Genomic DNA, 26,029 nt, shown 5'->3' with positions numbered 1-26,029 from the left:
ATATATCTGGAATGAGAAAAAAATCCCTTAAGTTCATTGGTGTTCTGTATTTGTATTCGTATCATTTTATTTCTTTAAACACCTTGTTAGTTTCTTTTCAATATAAATAAACAGGAAACATTTGCATTATGTTTGTGGTCTGTTTGAAATCATATCAATGTTTATATTTTCAGCTTGTTTCCTTGAAGCAAGGAAATTTTTGTGTTGTGCTGGCAAAAAATGTGTTTGCTTCAGGACAATGTCAGTGTGTTGTCTCACTGACATGTTTTCATCTGGCCAGGAGCAGATGTGCTTCCTGCAGCTGTTCTGAACTTCTTTACGGACAACAGATGGAAAGTGGTGGAAGAGGTATGACAGAGTGGACACAGAATATTGCTTGATGTTTGTAAAGTGAGAAGAGGAGACAGGTGACCAGGCACCTCTCACTTTTCCTGTCCTTTTCTCACCATAATATATTTTCGGTGCATGAAACCCATACCCACACAGGCAACCCCCCCCTAGCTAATCTTGGTCTGAGTGCTATGTTAGGCTTGGTCAAGGAAGGCAGGGAAGGCAAGGCAAAGCAAGGCTACCCTTGACTTTAGTTGACCTTAACTTTACGGTGGGTGTTACTCTTGGCGGCAGTGACGTTGTCATTGTTGATGTTGGCGTCGTTGTACTTGATATTGAACTGGCAGTGGTGGAAGTAGAGGCAGAAGAAGATGAAGTGGCCACAGCAGTAGATGGCCAGCAGGACAGGGAAGAGGTCTGGCAGCCTGGCCGGGGGCTCCACGGCCAGTAGGGCCGTCCCAAGGAATGCCAGGCCGGCCAGGGAAAGGTAGTATGTCCACCTCATCCACACCCAAACGCGGCCCTTCTTGGCCCCCTTGTGAGTGTCAGCCAGCAGGTAGAAGTGAGTCAGGGCCACAAACAGGATGGTGAGGGCCACTAGGGGGATGGTAAGGCCATCCTTGGCCATGAGGGGGAGGAGGCTGACGGTGGAGACTGTGAGGAACCAGGCAGCCATGAAGGGCTCCTCCGAGACCAGCATGCAGGCAGGGATGGCGGCCAGCAGGATGGTCTTCTCGTGGACGTGGTAGCTGAACAGGAAGAAGACAAGTGAGCTGTTGAGCAGGGCGTAGCGCAGGTGACGGCTGGTGGGGCGGGCAAGCAGGTGGAGGGAGGAGGGCAGCATGCACACTGCCGTGGACAGCAGGCAGATGAGAGCCATGTTGCGTGTGTCCACCAGTGTCTTGAGCTTCACCAGCACTGACAGGCTGCACCACACACTGGCCACTTTGTCTTCAAACAGCCCCCGCTCGAAGGGGAACAGCCTCCGCACAGCCTGGGTCAGCACGGCTGGATCTTCAGCAAAAGGCAGCCACACAGCTGAGAAGGCAAAGGCTACGGAGCACCCCAGCTTGGCCAGCTTCCACACGAACCCCAGCACACCCCTCTGCCTGAAGCACACCCCCAGTAGGTAGAAGAAAAAGGGCAGTGCATGGTACAGTTCCATCTGCTTGTAATTCAGAGCCAGACAGAACAGCACCGAGCCCAGGCAGTCCCGGCTGGCAATCAGTGCTGCCACCGCTCCCACAAACAGGCCCAGGGACACACCATTGTACTGGAAGTGTCCATGGTCCACTAGGTACAGGCCAGGGTACAACAGCAGGCACACAAACTCCTGGTGGCCGGCTTTACGCCTGGCCAGTGCCCGCATCAGGCACCAAGCGGCCGGGATGTACATCAGTAGGTCGGCCAGCACTACGCTACATCTCATGAACAGCTTGTGGCCAGCACTCTCATAACCACGGGAGGTATGCAGAGCCACGAAGGCCGGGTCCAGCCACTGCGCCACCATGCCACACAGCAGGCTGTGGTATGCCGTGAGGGGCGGGTAGTCCAGGCCCCAGTACTGCAGGTCGTTGTCTGTGGTGTTGGCATACCACTCGGCCAGCGGCAGATTCACCGTCACCTCCTGCCAGTGACGCTGTGCCTCATAGTCACCAAACATGGGTGGCTTACCCTGGCCGGAGTATGGGTGGAGGGACACACACCAGCGCAGCAGCACGGCCACCAGGACAACCAGGACTGTGTTGGACATCTTGTTCATCTTGCTGACATGCACACACACACACCTGATGCTCTCCTTGTTGAACCTCTGTGGTAGCTTCTGTCAGCACAAGCCTTCACCAACTTTCCTTTCCTCCTGATGACACACACCTCCAATGGTCTTGGAGTAGCCTCATAAAATATTCTCTCACAATGCACGCCTGTCTCCTCAGTGTTCCTTCTGGTGCTGTCACAATGGCCTCTGGCTGTTATTCTTGTCTCTTGATGCCTTACAGCTTTACTTAGCACATCTATGGGCAGGCAACCTTTCACAAACCTTCAAGTTTTCCTTACTTCTCTTAGTTTCCTCACAGCAGATACCAATACTACCCACACAGTTTAGTATTTTATAGCAATCCACTTACTCTTCTCTTCCTTTTTCCTTTTACTGTCAACATACAGGAAAACCAGTACTTAAATTTTTCTAAATATACATTTCTTCAAATCTCTATTACCTTATCCAGATATCCTCACCACAAATAGGTTACTAAAGCACATCACCCTCATACAAATAATAAGTTTCAAGACTGAACTCACTATTCCTAAGGTAAGAACAGAGACAACGAAGCAAAACAGTGTTGGCAACAAGAAAAAATGGCCCAGTTTTAGTAGTGTTCTGGCAGTAATGTAGTTCAGGTCAACAAGCAGGTCAGTACTGAGCCAGGAAGGCAGACAAAAGCATGGTGCTGTGCCAGGCTTGACGTGGTAGGCTGTTTCTTGCCTCTCATCCCCCTCAAAGCTCCGATTCATCCTAGAAGTAAACAAATGCGTCAGGAAGTTAATCTAATCCCAGCATCCTTGTTACCCCTGATCTTTACTCTGACACACCTCACAACATAACTCACTACAAAGTACTCTCATCTCATCCCCCTCACAGCTCAGAGTCATACTAGAGGCAAACAAACATATTAGCAGAGTCAAACTAGTCCCAGCATCCTTGTTATCCCTGATCTTTACTCTTGACACACCTCACAACAAAGTACTCTCATCTCATCCCCCTCACAGCTCTGAGTCATACTAGAGGCAAACAAACATATTAGCAGAGTCAAACTAGTCCCAGCATCCTTGTTACCCCAGATCTTTACCCTGACACACCTCACAACAAAGCTTACTAATACTTGCATCTCATTCCCCTTAAAACTTCTATTTGTACTAGAAGTGCTTAAACTTATCAGCTGAGTTTATCTAATCCACCAAACACATTTCTCCCTGGGTTGTACTCTGATATTATTTGCAAGTCTACACCTGCTCCTCTTTTTTTTTCTTTCATACTGTGATTTCCTCAATTTTCCATGGCAAAGAGTTTCTTAAGCAATGATGAAGACTTTGCCTCACTCTCTAGTGTTCACAAAGCTACAAACAAGACATGAGAAGAAAATGTGGCAAGTAGCGTATTCATTGCCCCACTTTAACTCTGAGGTTGATGAAGACAGTGGTCAAGGCAGGACGGAGTGAATCACACATGTTCAGAGCAATAACACCTTCGGTAACCGTAGAATTCAATACCTCATGTATCCAGCAACTTTGTATATTCAACTTGCCTTTGAGCCAGTTATTTTGGATACTCAAGTGATCACTGCACACTAAAAAATCAGGCTTAGGTGCAAAACAATGACTGTCAAAATAATGTTTATCAATTGTTATTCTGACAAGTTTATTTTTGTACCTCAAGTAAAAGTTTAAGTGTGGTATTTTCCCTGATATGTGTACTAATTGGAAGGCTAAATGTACATTGGAGAATATCCTAATCCTAAATCTGTAAGATGAAGGACGCTCCAGAGAGAACCGATTTCTAACACGCAACACTAAGGCCTTCAGACACAGCAGCTTCTAAAAGAAGTAAAATCTTGCACATTGTTACTGCACCTCTAACTTATGGAGTAATGGAGCTATTTTTCCGGAACGTTCAGGTCTAACACTACTCCAACATTGGTCTATACTTCCTAAAGTCCTAAGATTCAAGAAACTATATTTTCATTAACCCAAGACTTTATTAAAGCCCTAGGGATGAGAGGACACAAAACAGCAACCAGCCAGCCAGCAGGAAAAAAAAAAAAAAAAAAAAAAAAAACATATTGAGGTCAACGGAGAAGATAAAGAGTAATAGTCCCAAACTTATCAGAGGGTCAATTTGAGGATCATGTGAAACAAGCAAGCACATGGGGCCATTCTGTCTATGAGGGCCTCAAGATATCAATTATAGTATTTTAAAAATCTACTTAATAATGAACTTCTTGGTAGGTGATACGGTGTAGCAGCTAGTCACTCCGGGGTCACCAATTGTTGGTGTTAAGTGAGTGTTTTGATCCTAATTGGTTCACGGATACAGAAAGGCAATATCCGTCAGGGTCGTTTATCTTCAACTGTCTGTCCACGTCCTCCTATTGTTAACTTATACATATTGTTTCACATATACACCAACACTTCAATGTCGCTTACACTACACAACATTCATATACATGCACACACACACAAACACCCTTTCTATGTGTTGTGTTTGTCTCAATGACATGTACGATTTTTGTGAAATAAACAACCCTGACGGATATTGCCTTTCTGTATCTGTGAACCAATTAGCATCAGAACACTCAACACCAACAACAGTACTTAATGCTTTGGAATACTCTAATGATAATGCTCATACAGGAAGGTGTACACTAAAGGGCAACATAACCCAGCTTAAGATCCCCAGCAGACATGGACTAGCACTGCTTAATATGTAAAAATTACTGTAATAATACAATAGACACACTTAAAAAGACCAAAGAAAACAATAGGATAGCTCTAGCAAGAAAGCTGAAGTTTTGAGCATAGTATGAGGACAGAGAAAGTGTCTCATTACTTACAACATGAGAGGCCTCAAGTTCTGTGGTGAGCTTGTTCCTTATGTATTCCTCAGTGTAGGTCGTCATCCCTTAGCCACACAGTCCTGAGACAGAGAGAAATGGTCAGATCCATTCAGAACACAAAAGTTGTATGAAAAAAAAAAAAAAAAAAAAAAAGGCATATTTTCTGAAGCCTACAGTAATATGGAAATAAGGGTAGCCACCTCACATGACACAGTATTGTATTTTATTCCCATGAATACAGTGCAGTACGTAACTAATGGCTTCCAGAAAACTAAAGAAATATAAAAATATTGATGTATAAAGTTTTTGAGTGCAGTCTAGCTGGGGGGCCAGGTCAAGTAGGGGGATTATTGAAGAGAGGGTATCCTACTAATTTTGAGACACTGACTGCTTGTTTCTGGGCGATGCTTTTTATTATGGATAGTATTTTTTTTCCAGTAATCACTAAATGATGGACTTATTAATACCTGGGGTGCACCGCCGCTGCCCTGCTCCCACTCGTTACCACCAGCCTGCATAGTGGACCCACCTCCGCCACCGCTGTCCCGTCCCATGCTGCGTATTTCCGCCGGCCCACACCACGTGCCCAGTAATTTTAAACTAGCCTAACGTAAACTATCTAGCAGGGGAGGTTGGGGGATTTTGGGGTATTATTCTAGTGTTTGCCCATACTCACCCCTCACAACCAAAATTGGCTAGGGGGCCACTGAGACTTTGGGGAATGCGGTGGTAAACATGAAATGCGTCGCAAATGCATAGTTTTTGAGCTATGGGGGGTTGAAAAATACCCTAGATGTAGGGAAATTCCTTACAATTACTTAGATGTAGGGAAATTTCATACATTCCGGGTTTTTTTACAACATAGTACGGAAACCACGCAATTTCACTCTCTCCATACCAAAGGGGGGTTTGAGAGGGGCAAAGCCCACCGCTACAGTATTAAGGTCATGATGAAGCATCTAAACGGTAGTAATTTACGTCATAGGAATCTTGCAACCGTCATATATGACTATGTATTCACTTACTGGTAGCATGTATGAACGCGTGAAGCAGGTTTGGTATCACGTACGAACGTGTGAAGCAGGTTCAAACGCAGGTTACTTGTGTTCAATGTCCCTCAGTTAGCTGTTAGGTCGTAAAGTTCGGTTGGGGTACTTAAAGAGGGGGGGGGGGGCACAGCCCCTCTTGGTTAGCAGGGGGGTCGAGGGGGGCAAAGCCCCCCCGTTAGCAGGTCGTAAAGTTCGGTTGGAGTAGTTTAAATATGCTCCCCCACCCAAATACCCCGACCTCCAGCGGGTCCCCCAAGATCGTTGGGGGAAGGGGATTAATTCGGCTTCTTCTTTACTTTTAAGTACTTCCGCCTTCATATTATGGTTGAGGGACATGTATTTTGTTTTTTTAACTCTATATATGATATATGGAGGCGTATTATCGTATTCTGGAGTCAATATCCACAATCACCTTGTATACTGGGAATACGAACCCATGAAGCAGATTCAACATGCGGTCAGTAAGGATTCACGCATTCGAACAGCTCGGGCAGGAGGTTCGAGAGCCTTCACTTGCTCTAGAACCCGCAATACTGTTTAAGGCGTGGCGTCGGACGGATCAAGGCTAGCCGGTGGTTTTGCTTGTGCCGGTGATAAACAATGAAGATACACTGTGTTTGGTGCCACGGACTCTACTTGGAGGACAGAAACCTTGCGATGAGGTGACAATCTACTAGAGAGAGAGGGCATGAGTGTGGTGTAGGTGGTTTATGTGAGCGCAGATGGCCTCCGGCTCCACGCCAGATAGTGAGGTGAGCATTGTTTGGTGGGTTCACTACGTTTCTCTCCCAAAACAAGCTTGGGGATCCAGTGAGTGCGTGGTTTCCGTATGGGAAACACTAAATTCATTGCAAACGCTCATTTTTAGTGGTGGTGGGAGGAAAAATCCCTAGATTTAGGGAATTTCCCTAGATCTAGGGAGTTTTTATCCCCCCCCCCACACACACACTAAAAAAAAATATGCAATTGCACCGGATTTCGTGTCCCCCACCCGAAACCCCGTGTTCCCACCAAGTCCCCAGGCTTGTATGGGGGGGAGGGGGGAGAATTTTACCGATTTTGGCCCCCTCTACCCCCTTAATGGAGGAGCTTCGCCACTCACAACACACCTAACGAGGGGTTTTGCACCTGCTCAACCCCCCTTTTATTTTCTGGAAGTCATTTGTTACTGCACTGCATTCAGGGACGAATGAAAACTCCATACTGTATGGGTTAACTTCTCATGAGACGGCTGCCTTCTCGTCAATATTTTCCAGTAGCAGCACCGGGTCCAGGGGGGGGAGGGGGGCAGGATGGGCCAAGCCGAAGTTATACATCACGAAATATAATTCGCTTACGCCACTGACGGGCTGAGGCCATCCATCAGACCCCTCACGGGAGTCTACAGGTGGTATGGGCAGCACGTGAAAAAATAAAGCATCTTTGGTGGCGGCAAAACTCGTGCCGCAGCTGTGCCGCCGCGTGACACCCACACCCACCCCGCCCAGCCATGGTGCCCCACACTCACCCGGCCACAGGAAAGCTTGGTAGGAGAGGACGAGGAAGGAGCGGTGCCTACCTCCCGGGGTGCAGGGCTGGGTACAGGCGTGAGGGCACCAGTGTGGGGCTGACAGACTCCAAAATCCTTGCTCCACCTCACCGCCGGTGCCGCGCCGCCTCGTGTGTACGTCGCTTAGCCGCCGACTCGCCGAGCACGCCTTCTTCTTCTTCTTCTTTTGACCTGTAACGCTTTGTATCGCTCCTTAGGTCCTCCTCCACACTTATATACTTCACAACATGCACTTATAGTTACTTCACAGTGCGCTCTTATACACTTCAAGCCGTGCAGTGATGGCGCTCTGCTTCTTCTTCTCTTATTGTCCAGGGGGAGGTGCCGCCCCCTCCCTTGTTGTGCTTTCCTTCCTACCATTGTATCTTTTTAATTTCATGGTGCTCCCTACACATGTATTAATAGTTGTATAATCACACTCTGTCCTGCCTGGGGGTTGGGATGGCATGTTCCTCCCTTCTCCCTTGTTGTTTACCTGCAACAATAAACTATCAATCAATCAATCAATCAATCTCTTGACCTGTTCGATCCGCTTTGTATCTCGATCTTCTCAGGTCTTCCCTCTTAACATTTCTAAATCAAGGCCTTTATTTTTTTTAGCACTTGTCCCCAACCACTGTATCTTTTTAGTTTCCTGGTGCTACTTCCACATGTATCCTTAGCTCTATAATCACACTCTGTCCTGCCTGGGGGTTGGGATGGCATGCTCCTCCCTTCTCCTTTGTTGTTTTACTTGCAACAATAAACTATCAATCAATCAATCAATCACAAACTTAGTTACTTCACAGTGTACTTATATACTTCACCCTGAACTGAGCTGTCTGTCTGCTCTTTTTGACTTCTGACTTTGCTTTTCTATATCCTTTTGTTAGTTTCCACTATTACACTTTTAATTCTTTTCACTCCATTTTCATGGCTCAGTTCTTATTTCCCAACAACCCGTCAAGAAATCTTTTGTGAAAGGAACAATTAATATGTTTAAGAGGGAGAAGAGCCTATACAGCTGATACAGATGGAAGGCTATTTGTATTTCACTCATAGGAACGAGATGGAGAGGAGAGGAAAGAGAAGGAGGGAGGGAAAGGAAGAATTAAGAGGAAATTTAAGACAGCAAGGAGAGAAGGATGCTGGGGAGGGAAAAAAAGGAAAGATATGAAGGAAAGAATAGAAAGGAGAGGAAAGATAAGGAGGGAGGGATAGTAAGAATTAAGAGGAAAGACAGCAAGGAGAGAAGGATGCTGGGGAGGGAAAAAAAGGAAAGATATGAAGGGAAGAATGCTAGGAAAGAATAGAAAGGAGAGGGATAGGAAGAAGAGGGAAGACAGCAAGGAGCGAAGAATGATGATGAGGGAAAAAAAGGAAAGATATGAAGGGAAGAATAGAAAGGAGAGAAAAGATAATGAGGGATCGAAGGATGATGGAGATAAATAGAAAAATGAAAAATAGCATACAGGGATGAGATAGGAATGAGTTAGAAGTATATATGCAGGCACCTCACTTCTTTTTCTACAATAATGATCAAAATGTACAAGCAGATGTAAGTGTCTTTTATTTACGACATGACGCCTTAACGATAATATGCAAATAACATAAAAAAATAGTAATCCATTAGTAAGTCAAACAATTGTATAGAACATTAGCCGCTGACCAATATCACAGAGACAACCTTCTGGAGACATTCATTCATTATTTTCCTTTTACATTCATCAAGTATTAATGAAGAAAGTAAACACATGTGGCACGTTAAGAGGTATGAGTGTAATAGGAGGAGGAAGAAAGGAAAATACAGAAGAAATAAAAAAAAATATAAAAAATTAGGCAGGAGGAGAGGAAGAAGAATTGCCAGAGGAAGAGGTGACAGAATGAGAGGGGAGGAGGCAGTGGGACGCAAGGGAGAGGCACACTTTCCCGGCCCTTGCGTTGACCTGCGTGAAGTCTTGGGTCAGGGTGTCAAGGGCTGTGAGTGCTTGTCGGTGGCTGTCTCCCTCCTCCTCGCCCTGCAATGGAAGGAGGGAACACAATGAAGGAGCAAATAAAAACTAAATAAGGATGAGGATGAGTAGGAATAAAATGAGATGGCCGTTCTTTCCTTCCTATTTCCTACCCTCTTGTTCTTCATTCTTTCTCTTATTTTTTTCCTCTTCTCCCTTCCTTTATTTTCTCTATCTTTCCCTTTCTTTCTTCCTCCTTAAATTTTTTCCTTTTTTTCTTCCTTTTTCCCCTCTTTATTTCTTTGTTTCTTCCTCCCCTCCCTTCCTTTCCTTTATTTCTCTATTTCTTCCTCTTCTCTTCTTTTTTTCCATCTTTTCCTCTCCTCCTACCTTCCCTCCATCTTTATTATCTTTCCCTTCTTTCCTTCCTTCCTTTCACACACTCACCAACTTTTTTACCTTCATTTCATTCTTTCCTCTTTCCGTTGCTCCCTTCTCTCTACTCACTTACCATTCTTTCCCTTCATTTCTTTCTTTCCACCTTCTGTCCCTTTCATCCTTTCCTTCCTTTCTTCCACCCCTTCCCTTCCTTTCCTCCCTTCCCACCTACCCATCCTTTTTTTCTTCCCTTCCTTCCCTTCACTTACCATCCTCCTGCTTGTTGCCTCAGCCTTCCGCCAGCATTCACTCTTCTCCCCCAGTAATGTAGAATCGTCCTCAACTCTCCACAGCTCCTGGTACACCTCTCTCTCCTGGGTGAGGGGTAAAGGGGAAGAGCTGTGTCATAGGGGAGTACGGTATTTATCATGCATCCCTGTACCTAATGCAAGATTTCAGGGTACGTATCTTCATTCTTTCATCCCTTGAACTGGTAAACTCTAGAATAAGCCTTCCTTTCTTTTTTTTCATGGAGGAAGAGTTGTGTTATAGAGGGGTACTTATTATGCATCCCTGTACCTAATGCAAGACTTCAGGGTATCTTCGCTCTTTCATCCTTTTAACTGGTAAACTCTAGAATAAGCCTTCCTTTCTTTTTTTTCATGGAGGAAGAGTTGTGTTATAGTGGGGTACTTATTATACATCCCTGTAGCTAATGCAAGACTTCAGGGTATCTTCGCTCTTTCATTCCTTTCACTCATAAACTCTAGAATATGCTTTAATTTCTTCTACTGGTTTTTCTCCTTCTGGTGACTTAGAATTCTTTCAAGAGGGGAGAATCATGACTCTTCTGGGTCTAAATTTCATTATCATTATGTATTTATTCATTTCTCATTTTCTTTCTAGGAGCATCATACGTTTTCTCTTCCTTGGTCCTCCTCCTATATCTATCTATATTAACAATTTCCTTCCCTTTCCTTTTCTGTCTTTTCTTTCCTTATCCTAGCTTTCTCCTATGTCCTATCCCATTCCTGGCTTTCCCTTCTTTTTACTTTGCTTTCATTCCCTATCCTTCCCTCCCTTTCCTATTGCTTCTCTTCCAGGTCAAGGGTAACAAAAACAGGAAACCAAAAAATCCACTAAGCACTATTCCAGAAAAAATAGTTAGTTAAAAAAAGTTAGTTAGAAGTTAGGTGAAGGGGTGATGGTATTTTGATGCCACTGTCCCTAACCCCTTGGATATGAATTTCCTACCAGAAGACATCACCAAGCTACAGGAGTGGAACAAAGAGTGGCTGCTACAATTCAATGAAGAAAAATGTAAAGTCATGCACCTTGGGAGGGGGAAATCCAGCATACCAGTACCACATGGGAAACACTCCACTATCCACCATAGAGGCAGAGAAAGACCTGGGAGTACATGTTACCAGGCTACCAGTGAAAGCCAAATCCGTGCCAATTGCAGTGGACGGATTAAGAACTACACTGACCCACCTTCTTCCTGAGGTGTGCTGTGAGGGCATGCCACTCCCTGGTGTCCGAAGCGAGGGCAGCCGTGGTGTTCCGCTGGGCAGCACTCAGGTCCTCTGCCTCCTGCTCCAACACCTTCATCTCCATGCTGAGGAACTTGTTGATTTCCCTGTGGTGGTGAAAATGGTGGTGTGATGTGGTGGTGGTGGTGGTGGACTGGTGGTGACTGTTATTCTGGTAGTGATAGTGTCAGTGGTGGTGGTGGTGATGATGGTGATGAACAGTGAATAAGGTAATGGTAGTGATGATAGTATACTGGTCATGGAAATGGTGGTGATCAGATGATGGGAGAAGTTAATTATGACATCAAGAGCACATCATAAGAAACTATACTAAACAAATGTGATAGAAGTTGAAAGAAGTGCAAGACATCTAAACTTCCAAAATGAACAACAGATGAATGGAATGCTTAACCCAAATACAATATAACATAACATATGCATGAGATCAAGGAACGAGATTAAATGACAAAAAAACAGACCATACAAGGTTGACCCAATCCTATAAGAACACCAACAAATAACACACACACACACACACACACACATATACTTGGTCAAGGTATCTGCTCTGTGTTCCTGGGTCTGGACAAACTGCAGATGACCTAAGTTGACCTCTTCTGCCTTGTCCTGTGCCTTCTTGATCTCTGCCTTCAACTCTTCATTGCCACTCTGTCAAGAAAGGGAAAGTTAGAAAAGGATGTGAAGGGAGGGAAAGGGAAGGGAAGGGAAGGGAAGCAAAGAGAAGGGAAGGGAAGGGAAGGAAATGAAAGGGAACAAAGGGAAGGGAAGGGAAGGGAAGGAAAGGGAAGGGAAGGGAAGAGAAGGGAAGGGAAGGGATTGGATAGAAGAAGAAAGGGGGGTAAGCGATATGAAGAGAATAGGAAAGGGACGGAAAGAGAAAGAATGTGTCAGGATGGAACAGGAAAGGAAGGGTAGGGAAGGGGTAAAAAAGGAAAGGAAAGAAAGGAAAGGGAAATTAAGGAAAGGGATGAGAGGGAAAGAGGTACTGGAAAAGGAAAAAAAAAAGATAATGAAAAGGGACAGGAAGGAGAGGAAAGGAAGAGGAAGAGAAGAATAGGGAAGGGAAGGACTTCTGTACATCAGTCACAAGAAAATTCCCCTTTTATCAGCGTTCTTCTTTTCCTCCACTACTACTACTACTACTACTACTATTATGGTACTACGAGACTCCGACTACTTGTGTTTTGTTACTTTAAGTTGTGCTATCAATTTGTGTGACTCACCATCACCTCTGCAATCTGTGTGTTTACTCTGTCCAGCTCTTGCTCCAGACTTTTTCTCTTCCCTTCCACCTTCTTCAAGAGTGCCTGAGCCTCATTCAGGGCTTGGGCAGGTGCAGGCTCTTTCTCATTCTCATCCTCCTCTACATCCACTATCTCCTCTTCCTCCACTTCCTCCTGCTGTAATGGAGAGGAAGGTTTTTTTTTTTTTTTTTCTCCCCCTCCCCTCCTACCCCTTTACTATATCCACTATATCTTCCTCTTGGTATATAAAGTATATTTTGCACAGATCAAGTACAGAATGCAGAGAGTTCAAGTAAAATGAAAAATCAGACTGGGTCTGCAATGTTCCACAAAGATCATTCTCAGGCCCATCACTGTTTATCATTTACATCATCAATCTTGATTATGGCAGACCAATGCTCAGAAAGTTTGCTGATGACACAAAAATTATATTACTAATTGGGCAGCTCAGACAACAATGCTGAGGAAAAATATGGGGGAGCTCAACACCTTGTATGAGCAGTCTGATAAATAAATGATGTGTCAGCATCATCAAATGCAGCATTTCAAGTACGTAGGTATGTGAAAAAATATTAACTACATGTTGAATAATTTAAATCCATCATGAACACCGCAAAATATATTAGGGTGTGTATATGGGCTCTACTGCAACCGAGGAATCTCTATTACTGCCAGGAACTCCACTAACAGAGTGTTGGGTTATATTTATAGAGACATATTAGTAGCAGCAAGGGTGAAATTATCTGCAAATTGTATCTGGCACTGGTCAAGACCCATTTTGATTATGTTGTTCAATTTTGGTGCCCTTATTACAGAGAGTATATAGATTCCCTTGAAGCAATACAGAAAAGTATAACCATACTGATGCATGGCCTTACAAACTTGCTATGCAGAGAAAGATTAACTAATTTTAGGGCATATAGCAATGAGATGAAATTGGATACATTCTGCTTGAGGAAGGAAATAAATAAAAGCCGATTCATAAATAGGGTAATGAATGAGTGGAACAAATGAAGCAGATATGTATGTAGTTGATGGAAATATGATCAAAAGTTTAAAATGTAGGTTTGATATTTCTATGGAGATAAGGAGGGAAGTTTGTGAATTAACCAGTCCCCAGGAGCTGCCATGTGCAAGCCGTCTGTCTGGCCTCCTGAGTCTCCTTATGTCCTTGTGCATAGATTCTTTCCTCTCCTGTTTGATGGGGGAGAGTTTGCTCTGGCATTGCCTTTATATATATATGTGGCACCCCCAGCCGATGTGAGACAAGCGACACGGATAAGAAAACTAGAAAACTGCTAGCCTATTAATGTTAAGTGATCGTTGCTTATCTTAGGAATATGAATAAAAATAATCGACCATAATGCCACAACCTCTTTGAATTTTAGTCTGGAACGTTGCCTAAGAGTGCCTGAAGAGTTGCTTGATGTCAGGCAAGTGATATCTCAATTAAAAAATAAGATGGACCCCCATGTCGCTCATCTCACTTCAGCAGGGAGCGACACATATTATGTTGTAGTTCTGGTCCCCATATAGAAAAGAGGACATGGAATTACTTGAGAAAGTACAGTGACGTATCATATTACTACTAAGGGCACAGTTGTATGATGGATGCTGCAAGCTCTTGTGTTTGTCCCCTCTTGATACCTATACTACTACTGCTACTACTACTACTACTACTACTACTACTGCTGCTGCTGCTGCTGTTGCTTCTCATACTACTGACCTCTGCTAAGCCATTGGTGTGAGACTCAAGATCAGAAGGCACTGTTCCTCCTGCTGTCAGCTTGGCCTGTTGTTAACATACACAAGAATGAACACCAATCAAGCAGTATAGTAAACACCACCTTTTATATAAGTTAACAGTTTCTCATATAATGACTTACTGCTGCATTACAAGTTCTCCCTTATTAAAAAATGTCAGGTATTAGTATTACAAACTTAAAAACTTAAGTAAGCCTTTGAACTGCTTGCTTTTATTACATTCTACATATACCTCCCATACAATTCCTTTTTTTAATTCTATTTGTACTGTACCCTACTGTTACAGACACAGAAAATCAATGTATCGGTGTTGCCGTTAACCTGTTTTTTTAAGTCCTATTTGCACCATACTATTACTGGCACAGAAAATCAGCGTGTTGGTGTAACTGTTAACCCGTCTTTTCAGGTCCTATCAAAACACCTCTCCACCCGAAATTGACCTCTCTTTTGGCTACCCTTTACTGTTGTCTATTATGGGAGCGGCAACTAGCAGGCTATTTTTTTTGTACTCTTTTTGTTGCCCTTGAGCCGTGTCCTTTGATAAAAAATATAAAAAGTACTATTACTGACAAGGAAAATCAGTGTTGGGTGTAGCCATCAACCTGTGAAAGTGGTTCATAGGGAATGGGGTCTGGCACACTGATACTGTTGGATATGGTGTCAAGAGAATGTCCACAGCTTGTAATATGGGCGTAAGCATATATACCACTTCTAACATACCATTATTATATACGAACAGCACACTGGGGGCCCTTTCTATTTTTTTTCCCCCTAGTCTTGCCTGCTTTAATATAAAAAATAAATAAAATCATAAAAATATATAAAAGCTATTGCAGAACTATTCCTAAGGGGTGTATTATACTCCTAAGTGATGCAATCTTAAATTACATCAAAGTTATCTCAGTATTCTAATGTTGTAATAACTTTTTCATACACACTGACCTTCCTAAATACACAAAATAGTGCTTGAAGGCATTACCATACTCATGAATATGTAAACAAAATAATAGTGACATTGTATATTGGAAGTCTTCATTTCTCTACTACCTTCAAATCTATCATACTCTCTCTCTTTTCTCTCTCTCTCTCTCTCTCTCTCTCTCTCTCTCTCTCTCTCTCTCTCTCAAAGGTGCGATACAATTAAGAGACATTACCTTGCTGTGTGCTAAGAGGCAGAGGACATCAGTAAGGAAAGAGGCATCCCTGTCACACCCTGCCATCACCCTAGGCCTGTGTGTAGGGTGCAAGGTCCTTATTTACATGTTTAGGGAATGTATTCAGGGAGTGGGGTGTGTGTATTTACTTATGTTAAGGTATATGGGATTTGAGCAAAGGTTGTGTTATCCTCTCTACATATCTGCTTCGGTCCAACTTAAATTCATGGATGTTCTCCGTTCTAATTATTTCTGCATCCAGATTATTTCAAAGCTCAATGATTCTTCTGGTGAAATTGAACTTCTTAACATCCTTCCTGCATCTTGTTTTCCTCAGTTTTCCTATCCCTTTGTCCTTCCACCATCTCTCATCAATAAGTTCTCCCTGTCTACATGCTCCAGGCCCTATGTGAGTTTGCATGCCAAGATTGTCACCTCTCTTCTTTCTTGTAATGTCGGCAGCTCCACTTTGTAATTTGTAGTCTCTCATCAAATTGGTTTTCATAAGCTTATCATTTTTTGCCTCTCTTTACACTCTTTCCAATTGTTGTTGTTTTTTCAGGTGAGGTGACCCCACCATGGTTGCATATTCCTGTCTTGATTTTATCATAGCTATATATAATGAACATTCTTAGCATCACCTCATCTATGTCGTCAAATGCCACTTTCATATGTGTCAGCAATCTAAAACATTCTCCAGTTTTCTTGTTTACATGCTTCTCTGGGGAATGATTGGTCTGTACCAACACTCTGAAACTGAAACTAAATCGAAAAATGTTCTACTCATCTCTGCTCGTCACTAAGGCCCATGCTCTTCAACATTCTACGGGGCTTCCACACCACATTTGACAAGGCTTTCGTAGTTGTTGGTAATTTCATGGGTAGTTTTATGAGCCCAGTGATAGTTTGATAAGGCTTCTTCAACATGAATGCGAAAACACTCATGAGAACACGACTAATCTCCTTTGTGGCCTTCGAAAATCTTTGTTCTGAGCTGAAAATGCCTGAAAACACGGGGCTAAGTTCTGAATAGCGGATCAAATCACTAAAGTGGGCAGCCTCGTTATGAGCCAGTTGACTTTCTGTAGCCTGCCTTCCCATGTTTCCTCCCTTTACCCCACTCCTGCTCCTTCTTACCTTCTACTTCTCCTGTGGTTGGGGGATGAAAGAATTCCACCACCTTATTCCCTGCGTGTAGTAAAAGGCGACTAATAGGGACTTCTTCCTTTCTCTCCGGACTATTACCATTTTTTTCCCTTCCTGTGGGTAGTCTATCCAAGTCAGTCACCCTCCCTTACATTTTGAGGGCACATCCCTTCCTTTTCTTCCTTTCTACAGGTATTCTACCCAGCCACCAGTATCAGTCTTCCTCCGATGTTTCTCTCACTATCCTGGGAGGTTCTAGTCACTTCGGAGTCTTGGCGTGCGCGGCGGTGTTCTTTTTTCCTGCGTAAGTCCTCGAAGCACACCTGGTGACAGGTGCCTTGGGCCAGGGCCCGCAAGACTCGTGCTTGAAGGGGGACACATGTTGTGATGCTCTTGGGTGGCTGACTCCTTTCTCTCTACGGGACTCTACCCAGTGTGGGTGATGGGTAACCACGCCGGCTCCAGTCTTTTTGGGATAAAGCTCAAGGACAAATTCGACCGGGTTGACAAGGTTGTTAGCTTCAAATCCGAAGGCTCATCACTCATAATTGCCATTTTTTTTTCTGGCCCTGCGGAGGTCTCCATACCTTTATTTTCCTGGGCACTGGGAAACCGCATGTATCTCTTTTCTATATATGCATTTAACTTTTTAAAATTGTATTATGGTGACACCCTTAAGTTAACAATAACTGCGCTCTATTTGCTTTCATTGTCAGTTAAGAAATTGCTAATTCAAAATGCCGTCCCAACTGAGAGAGATTACGAAGCATGTTGCGAGAAGTTCGCGCCTCAGTATTTTAGAAACTCCTCTGCTTGTCGCTTTTGTGTTAGCGACCGTAAGTATGACGATTGAAAATGAAATATGACATTTTAGAAAAAAAAAAACGAATCCCTGAAGGAGTTTGTTGCGGCCAACACAGTTGTGCCACAGACTAGCGACACTGCCCCTTCTTTGCCAAACCCGACCGTACCTAGCTGTGCCCAAGTCACGAGAAATCCGAGTACCGAAGCACCTGATGACGGTCTCATTCCTGTAAGGAATGGGGCAGTAAAGACTACTGACGACTGTAGACTGCTACAAAAAGACTTGGACGCCCTCCTGCGGGGGAGCGCACCTGGTAGATGCATTTCCGCCCTGACAAGTGCAAACTAGATTCACCAGAGCTCACAACCCCATCCATCACATTTACTCTCTCCATAATTCAGAACTAGAATCAATGCACACACACACAAGTACCTTGGTCTCCATCTCTCAACTAACTTGAAATTCAACTCACATAGACCACATCGGTGCCACAGCCAACCGAACACTAGGGTTTCCTATTAAACACATAGCTTATGGTACACTTGTGAGACCAACACTTTAATACTGCTCTACGGTGTGGGATCCTTACACACACACAGAAACATTGATAGGCTAGAATAAATCAACACCAAGGCGGCTAGGTTCATTACAAACAATTACACTGAAAGGTGGCATGCGCATTACCCATCAAGATCAAGATCAAGATCAAAACGTAAACAAAGTCACGTGATTTCTCGGCCCGTACATGAACTCTGCAGCGGCCACAGCTGTGTTTTCTCGAGATAAATCATGTTTTCAGGATTACCTTGTCTCCAGGTAGAGTTGTGGGCATACCTCAAAGCTGCGTGCGGCCTCTGTGTCTGTCCGCATCACCTGTCCTTGAGTCTTTGGTGGGAAATAATAATAATAATGACAGGGCCAGTGTCACATTTCTGCTCCCCACACTTTATCTCCCCAAAGTTTTCCTAGATACCCATTAGTTAGTCCGCACAAAAGGGTGCATGACCCGCTGGGTGAGCTGCGTGTCGACTGATCAACCTGAGATTCATACTGGATCTGGATCTGGACGATAATGTGCAGGGCACCAATCAGGTGCATAACACGCATATTTGTGTTGGGGGGACGGGGGAGCCGTGTGTGTGTGTGTGTGTGTGTATATATATATATATATATATATATATATATATATATATATATATATATATATATATATATATATATATATATTTTTATTTATATATTTCTATATCTCTCTCTCTCTCTCTCTCTCTCTCTCTCTCTCTCTCTCTCTCTCTCTCTCTCTCTCTCTCTCTCTCTCTCTCTCTCTCTCTTGCCCTAAGTGTTGCCATTCGAACTATATCGATATGAGGGTCTACAAGTTTGTATGTCTAGTTTGATTGCTTGCTTGTTGGACAATTTATGGCTGGCGGTCACGAGTCCAGCATGTGACCAGACAGAGGAGGGAAATGACACACACACACACACACACACACACACACACACACGTTTCTTATAACACGGTAGTTTACCCTAAAATCAGTATCAAAGGCCAATTTTCTTTGATCACGAGCGTTTTCTATTGTAAACATTATCTTTCTATCCTTCTCTCTCTCTCTCTCTCTCTCTCTCTCTCTCTCTCTCTCTCTCTCTCTCTCTCTCTCTCTCTCTCTCTTCACGGTTCGTTTTGTTCAGTCGATTCAATATGACGCTGTTTACGTTCGCGGGTTTCCAGGTGCCACAATTGAACGTGAGGCGCCACAAGTCTTCGTTCGTCCCTTCCTTGGTAACCCTTGAGGAGAGTGAACGGTGACGAGTGGAAACAAATGTCTACGTATTTCCTCTGTGGTTCTTGTAGATGTAGTTGCAGGTTAGCACTAGTAGTAGTTGTTGTTGCTGTTGTATTTCCGTATTATTATATCTATTATTACTATTAGTAGTAGTGGGAGGAGGAGGAGGAGGAGGAGGAAGAGGAGGAGGAGGAGGAGGAGGAAGAAGAAGAAGAGGAGGAGGAGGAGGAGGTGGAGGAGGAGATCAGTTGTTGTCATGGTAGTCGAATCAAATTATTATTATTATTATTATTATTAGTAGTAGTAGTAGTAGCAGTAGTAGTAGTAGTAGTAGTAGTCTAGTAGTAGTAGTAGTAGTAGTAGTAGTAGTAGTAGTAGTAGTAGTAGTAGTAGTAGTCGCAGTAATCAAGTATCATTTCTGCATGGGGCAGGAGGAACTTGGTGTCCTTCAGTGGCTCAAAAAAACAAATTCTCCACCTGCCAACTCGACACAATCTTCCGAACACCTATCCCCTATTCTTTGACAGCACGTACACAGCTGCCGCCTTCTTCTACAATAAACATTCTCGGTCTATCTTTAATGCAAAATCTTATCTGAAAACTTTATAATCCTTTCTTGTCTTCAACAGTTCTTGTTCCCCTCCCAAATACTGTCCGTGTACAAGGCCTTGTTCGCCCTCGTATGGAGTGTGCATCTCGTGTGTGGGGAGCTCCATAATTACAGCTTTACTAGACAGAGTACTAGAGACTCTTTGTCCCATCAACTCCGCTCCTCTTACCAGTAGTCTTGTACCTCTTAATTTCTCCCCAATGTATATATCACATCAGGCTATATAGTGCTATGGATGAATTGCTTTTTAGAATAATTGTAATGAATCGTATAATTTCCATATCACATGACACCGTTGCTTTCAGAAGTTGTCAGCGATCCGTGACACCAAGTCGCTTCCTGCCTCACCTCGACGCGCGATGACAGCTGCTTCGACGGCACCCAATCAGACTTAATAGCTGAGTCTGTTTATAGTTCACTCCAAGCTCACGGCGGCTTCTAGTCAAGGGAGGAAGGGTTCTGTTGCAGCCCCGACGGATGTATATGGTGTTAGCTGCCTTAGTTGAGGGGATCTTTTAATCCTTCACGTTCCCATTTCCCTTCTCTTCCCTTCCCGCCTCCTCCTTCCTCGTCTCCTCTCTTCCGTCCTTGCCCATTTATTCTTCTTTCCTCCTTCCTTTCCTTCTTCTTTTCCTTGTCTTTCCTTCTTCCCTTTACTTACTCTTTCCCAGGATCAACTTTCTCTTTCCCCTCCATTCTTCCTTTCCCTTCCCCTCTCTTCTCCTCTTTTCCTTTCCCTTTCTTCCCTTTCTTCTCCTCCTTTTCCCCTCCCTTAGCATATCTTCCTCTCCATCTCCTTCCGTTTCTCTTAACCTCTCTTCTTCTCTTCCTTCATTTTCTTATTTCTCATTCCTTTCTTCCTCTTCCATATTCTCTCTTTGTTTTCTTTCACCATTCTTCGACCTAATCATCTCCCCTTCACCCTACTCCCTTTTTCTTCCCGTCTCCCTTTCCCTTCCATCCCTTTACCCTTTTCCCTTGTATCTCTCCCTCTTTTCTTCATTCCATCCAATTCACACCTTCCCCTGTTCTTTTTTACACTCCCTTTTTCGTACACCTCTCCCTCTCCCTTCCTTTCCCTCCTCCTCTTCTCTGCCCTCCCTCCCCTTCCCCTTCTCTCCTCCACGCATGGGAAGCCTCTGCGGATCTTACAGGAGGAACCAGATCTCGGGGTCACCATCAGAAGTGACCTGAACCATGCACTGTAAAAGGGTATAGAAAAACGCTAATATTATGCTCGGGGTTATAGCAAGACGCCGGGAGTAAAGTTATCTATATATAACTCGATTGTAAGACCTGACTTAGTCTACGCAATGCAGTTCTGGTCCCCTAATTACAAGTTTACATTGAATTACTGGCGAGAGTACAGCGACGCACTACGAAAATACCACTCTTAAGGACTCAGGTGTATCAACAACGACTTAAGCGACGCAAAGGAGGACTATCACGAGGGAATTTGATACAGGTCTTCTAGTTTAATAAGGCTTCTTCAACATGAAATCTTTGTTCTGAGCCGAAAATGCCTGAAAACACGGGGCTAAAAGTTCTGAATAGCGGATCAAATCACTAAAATGGGCAGTCTCGTTATGAGCCAGTTGACTTTCTGTAGCCTGCCTTCCCATGTTTCCTCCCTTTACCCCACTCCTGCTCCTTCTCACCTTCTATTTCCTCCGTCTTCCCCTTTCCTCCTCTTCCCCCCTTCCCTTCTCACCCCCCTCTTTCCCTTGAGAGGAAGTTTCAAGGTTTAATAGAACAAGTTTCGCTGTGTGTGCGTGCGTGCATGTGTATGTATGTATGTGTGTGTGTGTGTGTGTGTGTGTGTGTGTGTGTGTGTGTGTGTGTGTGTGTGTGTTAGAGAGAGAGAGAGAGAGAGAGAGAGAGAGAGAGATAACACACACACACACACACACACACACACACACACACACACACACACACACACACACACACACACACACACACACACAGTTTTTCCTTCCCTCTTTAATTTCTTCCTTGTATCTCTTGTCATTCAGAAATTGCCTTCCTCTCTTCTCCCTCTCCATCTCTCTCTATTTCTCCTCCCTTATCTCTTTTCTCTCCTCCATAGTCATTCTCTCTCTCTCTCTCTCTCTCTCTCTCTCTCTCTCTCTCTCTCTCTCTCTCTCTCTCTCTCTCTCTCTCTCTCTCTCTCTCTCTCTCTCTCTCTCTCTCTCTCTCTCTCTCTCTCTCTCTCGCTCTCTCTCAATCCATCTGTCTGTCTTTCGAATCTTCCCTCAATGTTTTCCTCCTTCCTTGTGTCTTCTTTTTCTTTTTTTTCTTTTCTTTTTTCTTTTATTCCTTTGATTTTAATTTTCTGCTTTTTTCCTTTTCTTCTTCTTTTTCTTCTTCTTCTATTTAAACGGAAAATTACCTAACACTCGCACGTGGAAACAGCAAGTACATAGTTTGCGAATTGGCTCAAAGAAGCTTAGACAATTTTAAGTCGTCATTTAAAACAAGAACCACAGACACACAGGTTTTCTATGTTTTATTTCCGCATTTTTCAGATTAAGAAGCGACACGGGACTTCCGGTTAAGTTGTTACGGTATATATATCTCCATTTTCTTCTTCTTTACGCCTTAATTCCTAATGGTGTCAGTCGCTCTGATATATTGTCGCCAGTAACTTCTGTCTTCTGCATCCTCTTCCTTCAGACTCAACTGCCTCATGTCTCAATTCCACCTCTCCACCTGATCCTCTCTCTTCCACTCGTTCGTCTCCCCTCCACCTGACTCCCTTTCTTTTCCTCCTTTTTTCCTTACCTTCCTTCCTCACATCATCTTTTTGAACCTTCCTCTCGCTTCCCCTCTCTTCTCTTCCTTCCCCTTCCTTGAATTATCTTCCCTTCACCTTCTTTCCTCATTTCATCTCATATATTAATTTCACTTTCTTTTTTCTTCTTTTTACTGTTTTCCTTTTCTTTCTCTTCTTTCTCTTTCTCAACCTCCTCCTTCACCTCCTCCTCCTTCCCCTCCTTCCCTACATGGACTGGCCAGATTTAGTATAAGTCTAGGGGTACTGTTCTCCACATTTCATTATCTACTGTAAAATTTCCCTGACCTGAATTCCGTAAATTCCGTCGAGTTGGCTTCTGTATTCTGAGGTTGCTGGAGGGAGCGGTCTGTAGGGAGGAGCTTGGCTTATTCTACTCTGTCCCGCCGCACGTAGTCTATCAGGAGTGTCCAACATACCGTAGCAAGGGATTAAGGGGATTCCTGGTCTTTGTTGTTCCTGTATATTCCAGTGTACTCCTCCTCCTCCTCCTCCTCCTTCTCCTGCTCCTCTTTCTCTTTTTCTTTTTTCTATCTTTTTTTCGTTTTCTTTCTCATTTTCTTTGTTTCTCCATTTTATTGTTTTTCTTTCTCTTTTCTTTTCGTATTTCTTTCTTATGCTCTTTTTCTTTTCCTTCCTCCTTTTCTTTCTTTCTTTCTTTTTTTTTTCCTCTCCCACTTCCTCTTCCTTCTCCCCTTCCCTCTCCTCTTCCTCCTCCTCCTCCTCCTCCTCCTCCTCCTCCTCCCCACCCACCACCTTCTCCTCCTCCTCCTACGCAAACAGTCATTTTCTAAACAAAGGTAACAGTAGCTGATAGCCGATAAAGGAGGGGGAGAGAGAAGGGAGGAAGAAAAGAATGGTCAGCTTCATTTAGGACTATGGGAAAGGAAGGCAGGTGGAGAGGAAAGGAGGGAGGTAGGGAAGGAGAAATGAATAATGAAGGAGAGAGGGAAATCATGAAGAGAAAGAGGAAAGGAAAGAGAGAGAAAAAGGTAGGTAGGGAGAGAAGGAGAGAGGGAAATTAGGAAAGAGAAAGAGGAAAGGAAAGAGAGAGAAAAAGGTAGGGAGGGAGAGAAGGAGAGAGAGAAATTAGGAAAGAGAAAGAGAGAGAAAAAAGGTAGGTAGAGAAGGAGAGGAAGGAGAGATAGGGAGAGAAAAGAGGAGGAAGGAAAGGAGAGAGAGAAAGGAGAGAGGGGAGAAGAAAGAAAATGCATAGAGAGAAAAAGAAAGAGAGAAAGTTGGAGAGAAAATAGGGAGGAAAAATAAGAGCGCACACACACACACACACACACACACACACACACACACACACACACACACACACACACACACACACACACACACACACACACACCCACACACACACACACACAGGTAGGGGTGAGGAGAAAATATGTAGGATAAAAAAGTGGGAGGGAAAGTGGGAGAGAAGTTAGGAAGAAAAACACACACACACACACACACACACACACACACACACACACACACACACACACACACACACACACACACACACAAACACACACACACACACACACACACACACACACTAATTTGACAGGGACCAGCAGGAAAATGAATTCACGAGTGACATGTGACGGCCCGGGACACCTGACCACGAAAACAGGTGTGCCGTGGGGACTGCGGTGGACAGGTGTGTGTGTGTGTGTGTGTGTGTGTGTGTGTGTGTGTGTGTGTGTGTTTGCAAAGGGACGGGAAATAGACAAACACAAAAAACAGAAAAACACAACACCGCAGATTGAAGGGTCAGTTAAACATTCTCCTCCTCCTCCTCCTTTCTAATAGTTTTCCTCTTCCTCCTCCTCCATTTTTTTTTATGTTGGTCCACTTTCTATACACACACACACACACACACACACACACACACACACACACACACACACACTAACACCACACCTTGCCATACCTTTCCAAACACAAGCAAGTCAAAGAAACACTCCCAAACTACACCAGAACATACAAAACAGACCCCAAACAAATATCTCGCACATCAGAACAACTAAAAGACTCCCGCACTCTATATAAATACCCTTCCACCCGGATTACAAGTCCTCCCTTCCATGGCCATTCCCTTAACATCAGTTCCAGGTATATGAGTAAGCCACACCCTGATCCCTACAAGCATTCTACGGACCACTTGTACGAGTTAACAGCTACATCCAACCTATTAATGTCCTCTGTTAGTTGTAATATGACGCAAATAGGACAAGGAAAAGATGATTGGCGGTGAAGTGTGTGGAATTCAACGTACGCGAGAAATGATTTAGAAGCTGATGTTGGTTTGTGAGTTGGTAAAACGTGATATATGTGTTTAGTAAAGGAGATGATTGGGATATTGTCACCACCATATTTCTGCTTGCCATAGTTTCCCTACTAACCATACTCTTTTTGCTTAAGTAAATACATAAGGAATGAAGGAAATGAAGAAGGAAAGGAGGAAGAGGTGAAAGGCTAAAGTTAAAGTTAAGCAAGTAAGAAGAATAGAGAAACGTAGGAAAGGAAGAAATCAAGAACATCAGAAAACAAGAAAAACTATGAAATGGAAGTGAAAAGTAAAGAAATAATAAAAGACCAAAAAATATAACAATAAATGAGAACAAACAAAACTATGATAAGAAGGATTGAAGGAAGAAAGGAAGAAAGGAAGGAAGAGAGGAGGGAAGGAAGAGAGAAAGGAAGGAAGGAAGGAAGGCAAGAAGAAAGGAAGGAAGGAACAGAGGAAGGAAAGGAGGAGGCAAGGAAGGAAGGAAGGGAGAAAAAGAGGAGACGAAGAATTAATGTGAGAGGAAGGCAGGTGTGTGTGTGTGTGTGTGTGTGTGTGTGTGTGTGTGTGTGTGTGTGTGTGTGTGTGTGTGTGTGTGTGTGTGTGCTCACAGGTGGCGAAGAACATGCCCCACTCCACTAGTGATGCTAAATACACAGTGAACAAGTGTAAAGGGCTTTTGAAATAATGCACAAGAAAAAGTGACATTTTAAGCCCTGGAAAGTGCACAGTGAAACATATGCTTCTCGTTACGAACGATCGCATGAAGTGTCGTCGAAAAAAACAAATATGTTGTGTACTACAAATTGTCAGTTTAAATAAATAAAAAGAGAATTTGTTTCTATTCTTGTTTTCTTGTTTTCTTTTTACTATTTTCAGAGTCAGGTTAAGGTTGAATACTCTCTCTCTCTCTCTCTCTCTCTCTCTCTCTCTCTCTCTCTCTCTCTCTCTCTCTCTCTCTCTCTCTCTCTCTCTCTCTCTCTCTCTCTCTCTCTCTCTCTCTCTCTCTCTCTAGCTTCATGTTCCTGATCGTTTTCTTTC

General features: G+C 43.7%; 2 protein-coding genes across 3 annotated transcripts; both read right to left on the bottom strand.

Moving 5' to 3' along the window:
* On the bottom strand, positions 1 to 7,834 carry LOC126985836 (dolichyl pyrophosphate Man9GlcNAc2 alpha-1,3-glucosyltransferase-like; the record flags this gene model as incomplete). 2 transcript variants are annotated; one of them, XM_050841285.1, is given in 3 exon segments in its annotated part: positions 1 to 2,842; positions 4,938 to 5,020; positions 7,497 to 7,834. In XM_050841285.1, a coding segment is annotated over 1 exon segment (1,512 nt). In that variant the 5' UTR covers positions 2,093 to 2,842; positions 4,938 to 5,020; positions 7,497 to 7,834.
* A 1,047-nt stretch (positions 7,835 to 8,881) lies between these two features.
* Positions 8,882 to 18,044, bottom strand: LOC126985650 (uncharacterized). Its single transcript, XM_050840798.1, has 8 exons — positions 17,986 to 18,044; positions 15,563 to 15,638; positions 14,371 to 14,436; positions 12,624 to 12,800; positions 11,930 to 12,048; positions 11,342 to 11,486; positions 10,117 to 10,221; positions 8,882 to 9,535 (listed from the first exon to the last, which is right to left on the bottom strand). The coding sequence occupies exons 1-8, from the start codon at positions 18,039 to 18,041 to the stop codon at positions 9,353 to 9,355; spliced, it is 927 nt and encodes a 308-aa protein (XP_050696755.1). The 5' UTR covers positions 18,042 to 18,044; the 3' UTR covers positions 8,882 to 9,352.
* Between the last annotated feature and the right edge of the window lie 7,985 nt (positions 18,045 to 26,029).

The sequence above is a fragment of the Eriocheir sinensis genome, chromosome 60, assembly GCF_024679095.1.
Source record: "Eriocheir sinensis breed Jianghai 21 chromosome 60, ASM2467909v1, whole genome shotgun sequence".
Lineage (NCBI taxonomy): Eukaryota > Metazoa > Arthropoda > Malacostraca > Decapoda > Varunidae > Eriocheir > Eriocheir sinensis.
Note: the sequence above shows the minus strand (reverse complement) of the source record. Positions and strands in the feature narration are given on the sequence as shown.

Coding starts and splice junctions, on each gene's coding strand:
- LOC126985650 (XM_050840798.1), bottom strand. CDS start 18,041: ATGTGTTTAATAGGAAACCCTAGTGTTCGGTTGGCTGTGGCACCGATG. Junction 15,639..17,985: donor GTGGCACCGATGTGGTCTAT/GTGAGTTGAATT, acceptor CCCTACACACAG/GCCTAGGGTGATGGCAGGGT. Junction 14,437..15,562: donor GCCTCTTAGCACACAGCAAG/GTAATGTCTCTT, acceptor TGTTAACAACAG/GCCAAGCTGACAGCAGGAGG.